The sequence below is a fragment of the Myiozetetes cayanensis genome, unplaced genomic scaffold, assembly GCF_022539395.1.
Source record: "Myiozetetes cayanensis isolate MyiCay16 unplaced genomic scaffold, myiCay2020 scf1, whole genome shotgun sequence".
NCBI lineage: Eukaryota > Metazoa > Chordata > Aves > Passeriformes > Tyrannidae > Myiozetetes > Myiozetetes cayanensis.
In genome coordinates, this window is record NW_026086604.1 from 148,319,931 (window position 1) to 148,332,562 (window position 12,632).

The 12,632-nt window shown below is 48.5% G+C and overlaps 1 protein-coding gene across 2 annotated transcripts in view; it reads left to right on the forward strand.

Annotated features, from left to right (window-relative positions):
- The first annotated feature begins 1,640 nt into the window (after positions 1–1,640).
- Positions 1,641–12,632, forward strand: part of LOC126644062 (vasoactive intestinal polypeptide receptor) — a 98,981-nt gene continuing 87,989 nt past the window's right edge. For both annotated transcript variants that reach the window (XR_007629851.1, XM_050322955.1), the window contains exon 1: positions 1,641–1,782. Coding sequence is in view for 1 of the 2 variants with exons in the window: in XM_050322955.1 (XP_050178912.1) it covers positions 1,690–1,782 (93 nt within the window). In the remaining variant the exon portion in view is untranslated. The remainder of the gene's footprint in view (positions 1,783–12,632) is intronic.

Below are 12,632 nucleotides of genomic sequence, written 5' to 3' on the forward strand. Positions count from 1 at the left end.
TTTTTCACCCTTTGCAGGCTGTCTTTAAAAAGTGACTGGTTTAGTGATTTGCCAACAAGAGCTAAAGACTGGATATAACTTTAGGTTTTTAACCATTAATCCCTTTCCCTAAAATTGGCAGGTTTCTTGGTCGTGTCAGTAAGTTGAACAGCCTGGAATTAGGGAGCTGTCTCCAGGGCCTCCCAAATATGAGGATTTTGTTTTCTTTCCTTGGCAGGTGGTTTACGAGACAACAAATCTGTCTCTCTGTTTGAGCTTGAAAATGCAGCGGGGTTGGGGAGAAAGGAACAGCAAGGAAGGTGTTATTTTTCTTGCTATTACCTTTATTTTTAGGATTAGTTTGGGATTTCATGTTAAAGCAAGTTATACCTGTGGTTTGTCTTGAGGTGAAAGGAGCATTGCCCTTAATATTAAATTAAATGTGCTGGAGAGGGGAAAGATTTCTACATTTTCATTAAAAATTAAGGTCCCTGAACCCAGCAGGGACTTCAGCAGGGACTGAGAGGCTTTGGCACTGCAGGCTGTGGATCTGCAGCCTTCTCACTCTGGAGCTGGAGGAATCCCATGGGGAAGATGGAAAATCCAGCTTTGCTGGTGTCCTCAGCCTTGATTTCTCTCCAACCCTTTGATGTGATTGAAAAAAATTAAAAAAAAAAAAAAAGAGAAATTAAAAATTAACAAAGGAAGGGAATGAAAAGGGAAGGAGAAAGGAAATAAAGGTAGAAGGGGAAAGCAGAACGGGGAAGGGAAGGATGAAGAGATGTAGACCAGGAAAGAGGGAAATAGGGGAAAATGGAGCAAAAGGGAGAAATGGGAGGAAAAAAAAAGGGGGGGGGATAGAAGAGGGAGAAGAAAAAGAAAGATGGAAATGGAAACAGGGAAAAAAAGAAGAAGGAAACAGGAGAGGAAGGGGAGGAGAGGGAGAAGGGGTAAAAGAGGAAAAGGGAAATAAAGGGGGGAAAAAAGGAGAGAATGGAAAAGAGAAAGGGAAAAATGAAAATAGGAGAGGGAGAAGGAAATAGGAAAGAAAAGAAAGATGGACACAGGGAAAACCAGAAAAGAACCAGGGAGGAAAGGGGGAAATAGTGAAAAGGAAATGTGGGAAATAGGAGAAAAAGGGGAGGAAAGGGGGAAGAAGGGGGAAAGTAAAAGGGAAAAAAAGGAAAAAAGGGAAATGGAAAAAGAGAAAAGGAAAAAAATTAAAAGGGAAGAGGAGAGAGAGAAGGGAAAGAGGAAAGAAAGGAGAAGGGAAGGACAAATAAGGAAATCAGGAGAAAAAAGATAAGAGAGAAAAAAAAAGGGGAGGGAGGAAGCAAAAGAAGGGAAAATTAATAAATGGCAAAAGAAGCCGGGGCGGGGAGGGGAAAAAAGGGAAGGGGGAGTGAGGAAATGGGTGCGATGAGGGAGCAAGAAGAGGGGAAGGAGCAGCCCGGACAGCGCTGTCCCCCCGTCCCTGCCGTACCTGGGGCGGGCGGGGGGCGGTGCCGGACCCGCCCCGTGCCGGGGGCGGTGCGGGAGCCGAGCGGGCTCGGAGCCGGGGCTGCCTCCTCCTCTCCCTCCTCCTCCTCGTCCTCCTTCTCCTCCTCCTCCTCTCCCCCCTCCTCCTCCTCCTCCTCTGCCTCCGTGCCCCGCTGGATGCGCCCAGCCCGGCGCCGGGAGCCGAGCGCTGCCCGCCGGGCTCCGGCCGGGATGGGGAATGCTGGCAGGACGGGGGACACCCTCGGCATGCGGAACGCGGGGCTGGGCGTCGCGGTGCTGCTCCTGGGCTGCCTCCTGTCCGCGGTGAGTGCCCGAGGGGATGCGGGGATGCCGCGGCATCCGGCGGGACCCGCGCCCCGCGCTCGGTGTTGCCGCGGCCGCCGCGGGCAAACTTTGGGCAACTTTGGGAGCGCTGCCGGGTGGATCTGTTCTCTTCCCTATCCCCCCCCTCATCTAGAGACTTGCCAATCCGGAAAACAGCAATCCCTCGGTTTGCTTTTTTATTCAGGTGTGCGTCCTCTCCGGGAGCGAGAAGCTCTCTTGAGCTGGAGGAATTCCCTCTGGGGATTGTAGCGTTTTATTTCACAGCCGGCTCTGGGTTTCGCTGTCATCCAGGTTTGCAGCCCGGCTTTCGCCGCGCTTTGGTTTCTGTTCGGGAGCTCGGTGGTTCTGTGCGAAGCTCTCCCGTGCCCCAAAAGCGGGGATAACGGGATGAGGATTCCCGGAGGCGATTCAGCGGCAGGGCAGGGGGCCGCGGGGTGGGAGGGACTGGGACCTTCCTCCAGCTGCCCACGGGAAGTTCCGCAAAGTGCAGCTCTCCCAGCAGCGCAGCCTCGCGTGGATGCGCTGTGTAAAGGGAAGAGCAGGAGCGGGGAGCAAGGGATGTGCTTTGTGGCTGCCGTGTCCCTCCTGGCTGTGATTTCCACGCTTGCAGGTCCCTTGCTGGGGCAGTGGCGTTTCCTCCCCCGCCGCAGATGGTTCGTAGCTGGGTGCAGGATGAGCAGACGGGGCTGTTTCTGCCGGCGATGTGTCTGTCTGTGCTCGCACGCACAAATATCCACACACACGTGTGTGCCGGAGCTGATTCCCTGTGCCACCAGGACTTCTGCACGTTTCTCCGAGCCACCTGGGCTAGTGGAAGGTGTCCCTGCCCATGGCAGGGGGTTGGAAGTGGATGATTTTTAAGGTCCCTTCCAAAGCATTCTGTGATGCTGTGATTTCAGGGCTTTGTTCTTGCAGCCTTGTTTCCCTGTACTGTTTGATTTCTAGCGAGCCTGTTTCTAATTCAGCAGGCTGGGGGAGGAGGGAGGTTGGGAGCTGGCTGTGTCTGAGTTTCCCTCTCAGTTCTAACCTTCTCCCACACTTGTTTTCCCCCTGGAAGGTGAGGTTGCCCCACCAGCATCCCGAGGTTGCCCACTGGAAGTGGGTTATTCTGTCAGTACTTTGTTGCTGGTCACCTCTGTTTGCACTGCTGGGCTGGTGACAGTGGCTGTGGGCATGGAATCATCTCAGAATGGCCTGGGTTGGAAGGGACCTCAAGGATCATCTCATTCCATTGCCCTTGCCATGGTCAGGGACACCTTCCAGTAGATCGGGTTGCTCAGAGCTCCATCCAACCTGACCTTAAAGCAGAGTCAGACCAACCAAGCCAGGCTCAGAGAGTGGAAGTTAACCCAAATGTGTCACTGCATCACTCACCTCCTCTTTCTTCTCCCCTTTCTTCTCTCCTTGTCCCTCAAGAAACAAAACAGGTGGACTTATTTCAGGTTTTTTTGGCTGTCACCATGAGCCACGCAGCCATCTGCATTGCCAAAGACTTCTTTGGTGGAAGAACAGGCTGTGAAAATGGATTAAAGTATAAAAAAAAAAAAAAAATGACCAGGCTATTAGTTCTTGGAATTCTACAGAGTTTGCTTTAGGGGGAAAAAAACCAAAGTAGCTGATGTGCAGGGTTGGAGCTGGGGACAGGAGAAGGGGACAGCATTCCCATCAGCTGCTGGAGGTGCTCCAGCTTTTAATTCCCCTGAAGCCCTTGGCAAAAATCCCATTTCTTTAAAGATTGTTGGCATGAAGAAATCCTCTGGGGCCAGATCCTGCAGAGGGGGAAGTCAGGCATCTGCTGAGGTTCACCCTGGAAGTGGTGACAGGGCTGAGCCCTTTGGCCGATGCTCTTGGGTCGATCGTTGCTGTCAGAAAGCACAAACCCCTGAAGCTTTGGGACAACACCAGGCACAGAGTGGGTGCTACCCTGTGACTGGTTCCTTTTCAACCCTTTCATTATTCTGTTGTGTTAATGTTCCTGGGATCTGGTTCATACTGGTGGGTTAAAAAGATTCACATGCTCCTTATCAGCCCTGATCTGCAAGGTGACTAATACTGAAGTGCTTGAGAAAAATCCCTCTTTGTTTTGTTTCTCAGCTCAGACCTTGGATTTGGGGCTCATTTTTTAAAGCAAAAGTAGCTCTGCAGTCACAACCTGACTCTGGGACCTGTGATGGCTCAGGAGAGTTTGGTTTGGTTCAAGTTTTTTTTTCTCTTCTTCTGATTTATTGTGATAATTTTTATTGGTACGTCCTTGGGAAAACTCTGAGCGGGAACAATCGGCTGATCAACAGGTTCAGTGCAATAAAAGTGTTGCAGCCACGTGGTTCCTAATTGCTGTTGTAAACTTTCCCCTCGGCCTCTCACGATCTCCCAGGTGTGGAGAAAAAAAGAAGGGGTAATTGGGCAAATGTCATTTGTTGTAGTTCATCAGGCCACACTCACCAAAGAACTGCCCTGGGCAACTTTGAGCAGTGGCAAGAAAAGGGCTGAAGTTGGTGGTGGGGCCATGGTGTAAATGCACAATAATCCCTTTTAGGTTCTTTTGTGTCATTTTGAAGGGTGTATTTAAGGTAATTTGGGCTGAAGAGCTGCAAATTAGACACTTTTTTTTTCAGTGTGTGTCTAGAAAATGAGATGGGGGTAATTGGAGGCAGTTGGTGGATTCCACGTGCCTTCAGTCTACGAGCTCCTTGAGTTTGCCAGATCTGCCCAGCTGGTGTAATTTGTGCTTTTCTTCAGGCTTTTACTCTGCTCCAGCCATGAAATGAGAATAAAAAAAGAATGGAATGGAAAAGAACAACAAACTCAGATCTGATCCTGCATCAGTCCGAGTGTAAATGCTGGAAATGGGACCAGTGTGAAAAATCAGTTAAATTTAAGCTCCTGGCACAACCACTTCAGCTGTATCTGTATCTCTTTCCTCCTGGCATTGACTGAGAACCTAAAAAGTGAGATAAATAATTTTCAAACAAAATAATCACTGGTTTTGCCAAAAAGACAAGGCTCTCCCTAGAATCCTCCAGCCTAGTTCCTGCACCCAGCACAAAGAGCCTTCAGCAATAACAACATGTGTTTAACAAAGGCCTTGCCACAAAGCCTCAGTGTACCATTGGGGGTGTGATTTATTAAATTTGTACTTGTAGAAACGCATGACTGACTTTATTCAGGAGAACCAGTTGCCCAACCCTGTGTCTGGGTAGCTCTGGAAGTCTCATCTCTTTACAACGCTGAAATTTTTCAGAGAACATCTATAATCAGCCATATATTTAGTGTAGAAACCCTTATTTAGGGCATAACAAAGCAAAATTGAAAAATAGGCAAAAAAACCCACCGGTACCAGAGCTGAAAAAAAACACACCTCTGTGTGGAATATTTAAGGCTATTTCCAGCCCACCAGTGTGTCAGCAGGGGGATTCACACCAGCATTATCACACCCTCCCTGCAGCCAAGAGGTCTGTCTCCAGCAGGAAAACTCCAGAGAACCGGCCAGGATGGGAATTGTGATGTATTTTAAAAGGAAATGAGCCTTTAAAAAAAAAAAGGAATATTTGCCAAACCTTCAGCATCAGGAGGAGGATGGGACCATGGACAGAGAAAGCTGCCTGGCTCGTGAATTTGGGAGTGGAGGTGGATTTTCTCCTTTTTACAGCACTTTACCAATATTCTGCTTGAAACTCCTTCCTTTTGTAGTATCAGTGGTGTGAGAGCCCCAGGGCTGCCCCAGATAGAAATGCAAATTGGGGGTGCTGTGTTTTGTGCTGAGTCTGGCTGGTCGGTGGCTTGTGAGGCTGCCCTGAGGTTTGGTTGTTGTTTCATTGTTTCCAAGTGGTGGGACTTTTCAGGGTGATTATTCCTCTCCTCTCACTTGGCTTTCCAAGGAGGGGTCATGGAAGTTGGTGGATGCAAAGTAAGGGGGTTCTCTGCACCTTTGGCAACTGGGGTGTTGAGTAAGTGATGGGATCCTATCAGGGAAGAGGAGTTTTGACTCTCCAGAGGATGCCTTGGAAATGGCAAAAAGACAGAGTTTACATTAATATTCAGGGGAAAATAATAATAATAATAATAATAATAATAATAATAATAAATTTCAGGAAAAGGCTCAAGCTACCTGTGCAGGGTAAAAACTGTTCCTCAGGTGTTGATGGGGAGCAGGACTCAGCTTGGTTTAGTGAATGCTGTGGGTCACATTCTGCCCTCAGACCAACTCAGCCCCAGTGTGGCATTGTCCCTTCACTGCTGGGAGTGAAGGGACTCATCCCTGCTGCATCACACCAGCTCCATGGAAATGGATATGTGGCTTTCCAATGCCTGGGAAAGGTTGTGGGATTAAATATAACCCCATTCTCTGCTCTCATCAACTCTCTCTCTTCCGTGTTGGAGAGTAGAGGAAAGTCCTTTGCAAGAACCAAAATGTGGGAAAAGAAAAACCTTCAGTTCTGGGTCAAAAACATAAATAGAATGGGTTGGAGATGCCTGGAGACCCCAGAGCAGGAGGGGTTGGAGTTCTGGCCCATCAGGAGGGGTTGGAGTTCTGGCCCATCAGGAGGGGTTGGAGTTCTGGCCCATCAGGAGGGGTTGGAGTTCTGGCCCATCAGGAGGGGTTGGAGTTCTGGCCCACCAGGAGGAACAGAGAGCATGGATGGACAGACAGACAGACTTGCCAAGCCTGCCTGTGCCGTGGCACTGATTTGTCCTCCTGCCCTGGGCAGCCAGGCAGGGTTTCTCTCCATCAGTGCTGAGTCCTTGCTGTCCCACTGCTCCCTCCCTTCCACACTCCCAGATGTTCTCCAGAAGTCACGAGCTCTCTCAGCTTCAGCTGGGTGGAAACTGAGCCAAGGGGGGGAGATGCTTTTGCCTCTGAAAATGAGCTCCTAGAGGACTGCAGTGGAAGAAAACTCAGACCTTTTTTTTTTGTTTTGAGGTATGAGAGGGCCGGGGATGAGATTCCAACCACCAGACTGGCCTCCCTCCAGAGCTCTCACAGCTCCTGCCATGGCAAGGAGCTCCTGTCCGTGGTGAGAAGGCTGTTGACCAGCTGAGCAGTCTTCTTGTCACTGTTCCCTCTTGGAGCAGCCCACAACACGCTTGGCTTCCTGCCTGAGCACCAGGGATTTCTCTGGGATGATTCATCATCCTGGGCACAAGCTTCACCTTCCACATTACAGGACCACGGTGCAGGGAGCGTTCATTCATTAGTACCCACAAAGTGCCCTGGGCAAGGTTTGGAGGAGAAGATGAGCTCCCCAAAGCCACTGTTTGCTGCATTATACACCCCTTGATTTGTTAACCAGAACTTCTTTAACGCTGAAGGCCTGAAGGCTTCTGGAGGCGCAAATAAAAGTGCGAAGTTTCCTTCTGATAAGATTGTTAAAACAACGCCTGTGTTTTCTCCCCTGAAACTTCAGCTTTCCTAGGAGCATCTGATGGGCTCTAGCCTTGCTGCAAATCACTGTTAAACAGCTCAGCCTCATGCATAAACCCTAACGAGGGAAGAGCTATAATAGCAAGAGCACTCGTGTTTAATAATTGCCAATCTGCACAAACGTAAATAGCCCGTGTGAACACGGCTTGACCTGCTGGCAGGGAGCAGGTGAGGTGAAGAGGCAGAGGCAGATGTGCTCTCTCTCTGCTGTTCCAGTGCTTGCCTCTGACATCCTTGCCCCCAGCCCTGTGGATGCAGATGTGGTGCCCCGGAGTCAGGGCAGCCCTGGTGGGAAGTCAGCTTAGGGGGCATCAGCTCTCAGTTCAGGAATTTCCAGGTGGTTGGTTTGTGAGGTGAATTTAGAGACATTTTTTGCGTGCTGTGGGTTGCTTAGGGCTGGAAAGCCCGTATTAGTGCTGCTTTACTGGCAGTTTATTGGGCCAGATTTTTATCTGCAGCGCTGACTCTTAGATATATTTAGTGTTTCCAGGACTTACAGACCTATTCCTGTACAGGAATTTTAGAGACCCTGATGCACCTCACATTAGCAAAGTCACTTTTCCAGTCAGCTGTAACAGTGGATATTAACAGCCTTAAACTCCCCCATTAGTCACATTAGGTGGATTTCTCCCCCAGGGCAGTCACTAACTCTCCATTTCACTGTTTGCATTGCTGGGAGATGGAGATTTACAGTCCTTAGAACTGAACGGGAATTATTTTCTAATTCAGCAGCAAATTGGGATTGTTTTGTGGTGCTTTTCACTGGTGAGCTGGGCAAACAGGGCTGGTGATGTTTAGATAAACTGCTGGATGTCATGGCTTGGCTCCATTGATTGGCATCGATTCAAAGTGGAGAAGAGACCAAAGGAGTGGAATATGGAGACCCCAACTCTGTTTGCTGAGCCACCACCCCCATGATTTTCCTCTTTCAGCAGGGATATTCCTGCTCCTGACAGCTGGGAGGCTGGGAATGAGCTCCACACACAGGTTTTTTCCTCCTCATCCCTGTCATCTCATCACGAGGGAAAAAAAAAAAAAGAAGAAATCTATTTAAATATAATTCTTGTCTGGAGGGGAAAATATCGATACTTTGTGTCTCCTTTTTAAAGCTAAAATCTATTGGGTGTCTTTTAAAAAGCTGTTTCTTCGAGACTCCAGCCTGGATTCTGTGTTTAACAGATGTTTCAATTAATACCTGGTGACTTGTAACATCACAGCCAACATCTGAGCAGCATCTCCAGGGCCCTTACAAATGTCCCTGTCAATCCCAGCTGTGCAGCCTGGGAAAACATCCTGTTGTCCCACATCACCCCTTTCCAGGAAGTGGAGCAGGTGCTCTGTTATTTGGGAGGCCCTGCCCGTGGCTGAGGGGTTGGAATGAGATGATCCTTAAGGTCCCTTCTGGGATTCTCTGGCTCTGTCGCTGTGAGCACTGGAAATAAATTCTCTCAGATGGCACCACGGGCCTTGTTATGCACCTTTCTGAACCCTCACTGACTGCAGTTCAACCCTGAGGTAGATTTAAGATCTTAAGCCCCAAGCTGAATCCCTCCCCAGGTTTCTCATGTTGTGTAAGAAGGAAAAAAAAGGAAGGAAATTTGCTCCATGCTGAGCTTTCCCCTGCAACCTGCTTTATTCATGACCCAAAAGCAGCTTTTATTTCATGTCTCCTAAGTGGCAGCTCAAAACTTGGAGGAACACATCCCCTTGCAAGGCAGGAAGGAAATGAAGTGGAATATGCTGAGTGTGATGACCATCCTCCCTTCCCCCCCAAAAAAAAAAAGAATCCACAACAATTCAGCACATTTGCACCAAAATGAAAAGCTGCCTCAATGCTGGCACTCAGCATTTTTATGTGCTCAGCTTGGAAAGGGCCAGAATCCAAATCCTGCTGGAGATTTTACCCCTTCCACCTTTATTTTGCCACAGCCACATCCAACTCTTACTTTAAGCGAATGTAGTGATTATTTTTACATCTTCTTTCCCTTTACAGACCCCCACCCCTTTGTCAGGGGACAGGGGAACCCCTTTGGAAAGTTGATCCCATCCATGTATATGTGGGATATATGTATTTTCTTTTTTATAGAATTATTTTTAAGTCACCTTTCACAGCCCTCAGGAGCTTCCTGACAGAGGTTATTTCTTGCAGAGGGAGGGAGGGAATGGAATCTTTCTCAGGACCATTCAGCTCTTGCTGGAAGGAAAACCACTCAGCCCTGGGGCTGCAGCAGCACTGGCTGATGTGGTTGGTGGGTCCCACTGCTAAAGCCCCTTCACCCTCCTCACCTGTCATTTGGGACAATTCAGCCAGGAGTGCAGAGGGGTTTTGGTGCTCCCCTGCCCTTGCTGAGCTGGCAGCTCCATGCAGGGGTGATGGAGCCCCTCTGCCAGCCTTGCCCTGCCCGGGGACCCCTTTGGGAATCCCCCCTTGGAAGGTCCCAGGGTTTTCCTGTTGATCTGGGGTCATTTCAAAGCAAGATGTGAGTGCAAAAGAGCCACCCCAAGACAAGCCTCTTGTTTCCTTCGAAGTCTGGAGCCACCTATTTTGTTATTTTTCATTTTCATCCTCGCTTTTAAGAATAATTAGGCTTTTCCAGCCTCTTTTCCACAATAGAAACAGCTTGTCTTTTTGCTTGACATACTCAAAGGCAGGGAAAAATGCTGCTGCTGAGACAGTTCCCAGCTTTACAGGGCACCAAAAGGAGGCCAAACATGAAGACTTACTGAGATGCTGAAGTGTCTTCAGCTAAGCTGAGTGAATTTTTTGTGGGTCTCAGCTCTTGCTGTGCACTTAATTCCAGCTCTCCAAGGATTCCTCTCAAAGAATTTTCCCCACCCTTTCTGCTTTGCTCCACTCCCTGACTCTCCTTGTACAGTTAATTCCTCGCCTGGTTTCTCCTTTTCCACCTGCTGGAGACGGTGCTTTGTAGTTGGGGCACGGGGATTCTTGCTCTTTCATCAGTTTCCTTTGCAGCCCCGTTTCTGGCAAAATTAAACTTTCTTCCTCCTTGCCCTGCTCCCTCCTGCCTTTCCTGGGAATTCGTGCAGCAAACGGAATATCAAAGCCTTATCTTCAGGCTGTTTGTGTACGATGCAGATGAGGGGAAGGTTCCATCAGGAGAAATAACAGCCTGTGTTGGAACAACTGAAATATATATTTATGTGTATCTTTTTCTAGGTATTTATACATAGAAAATATATATATATTTCAGGCACGGTGATACTTCTGGAGGTTTGAAAGAGGAACAAAGCTGAGTAGGCGTCGCTGTGGGTTTGGCTTGAAGGTGTTTCTCAGTGGGACATGAAATAAAAGCCTGCTGGTTGTGGAGTGTCCTGTTGCAAAACCAGCACTCCCATCCCTCAGTGCTACCAGGCCTACAACGTATCTGTGAAAGTCAAGCTCACAAATTAACACTCACAGCTCTCCTGGGCATCAGAGCCCCGAAAATTCCGTGGAGACAGTGATTTTTATGACACGCCACAGTTTTCCTCACGCCTGGCCACCTGCTCGCTCCCTCTGTCACAGAGGTGATAGCTCTTGCCTGTCCCTGCAGCCCCACAAAGGGCTGAGCCTCCCACCTCCCTCACTTGGTGATTTATTTGCTCTGCAGGTGCTAATTCTTCTTTTTTTTTTTTTTAGTGTGATTAACAAACTTGACTCAGCTTAGAGCAGTGATTTCAGACCTGTGCAATGTGCAGCCTGAATTTTTCCCAGTGTGTTCCAGAGGGAAAGAGCTTTAGAAGCTTTAATTTATTTTTTTCCTATCTCTGGCTGTACCACTCAGTCCTATAAAAAAATATTATGTCCCATACATCAGTAGTCAATCATGGCTGTGATAGCACCTCATAAAACTGTGGTGTGAGATGTTACTTTAGAGCCCCATTCATCTTGGTCCCCAGTTCTTTTGGAGATGCTTCAGTGGCTGAAGGTGCTCTGGGAGTGCATGATCTGCACTGTAATTAAATTTACACACCATGAGGAAGAGACTCCTCATGTCGAAGTGTGGATTTGTGCCTTCCACCTTGATTGTTGTTTTCATTTGGATCTTGCAAGCTTGGGGATGCAGGGCAGGAACAACCTTCTTATCTCCTCGAGCTGCCTGCCATCATAGGGCTCCTGTTGTGTTCATACAGTTATTTACCTTCCATTTCTTAAAATTCACCTTTTTTATTTTGTTTTGCTGTGCTGCTTTCACTGGAAAGCTGTTCTAGAGCTCTGGTAATTAAGGTGTGTTGGCCAATCCCTGATGGTTTTGTAGATGAAAAGGAAATTAAAAGTCTAAGCTTGCAGCCTTGGACCTACTTGACCTGAGCCTCAGAAATGTCTTTAGGGGACCACTAAACATATGGAAATATTTTTAAACCTCTGTGTAAAGCTGAGGATCTGGTTGTCTGTTCAGATTGGTTTGCCATGTGGTGTTGTTACAGGCAGATAAAACAAAGCCAGGATTAATTGAGGGGACATCTTCCAAACCCATGAAATTCTGTTGGGGAAGAAGAGCTGAGTAAAGGCTGTGATTTTCTGAAGGGAAGGCACCTCATGGGCTCGACAGCACATGTATCTGCTCTTTGGAAAGAGAGGTGGGAAGGGAAAACAGTCCATGAGGCTGTTGCAAACTGGGATGGAGGCCCCAGGGACTGGCCAGGACCTGTGATCCCAGCATGGAATTGCCTGGGGATATGGACAGGGATGAGGGAGAGGATGGAGACTGTGGTAGCTGGGAGCTCCTGGCAAGAGAGGCTTGAGGGCAGCAGGCAGGAACTGCAGCAGGATTAGGAACCTCAGCCTTTGGGCAGATCCATTGTGGAATAACCCCAAATTTGAGCTGAATCTCGTGTGGGTTGACCCCTGGGTCTGCTGATCCCACTGTGATCCCTGCTGTCTGGAAGAATCCCAGGGCTGTAGCATTCCCAGGGACAGCCCGTGCTGGGAATGCTGAGCAGCCCAGGTGCAGTTGTCTCTCCTGAACAGCTTTATTTTGTTTCCCTGCATGTTGCTCTAATAGTGTATTTCTCCTCCTGTTCCTCTCTGCTGCAGATCTGACAGGGTTTGTTATTACACAACTGCAGCCATCATCATCATCATCATCATCATCAAACAGTGACTTTGATTTTTGCTTTCTTCCCCACCAGGGGACTGCTGAGAAGTCAGGTCTCTCTTTCCAGAAGGGGTATTAAAAATGCTTGGCAGCTTGATGCCCCTCTCCTTTGTAATTATTTCTTCCCTGCCAGTTCACCACTCAAGCTTCCTGGGCTGTCAGCTCTGAAAACAAGTATTAAATATATATTGCAGCCCTGGGAGGAGAGCCCAACCAGCCAGATCGCAGCAGACCTAAAAATAAATGCTGATTTCCCTTGCAGAGCAGCCTGGGGAAAAGTACAGGCAAGGAACAGCATCCACTGGGGC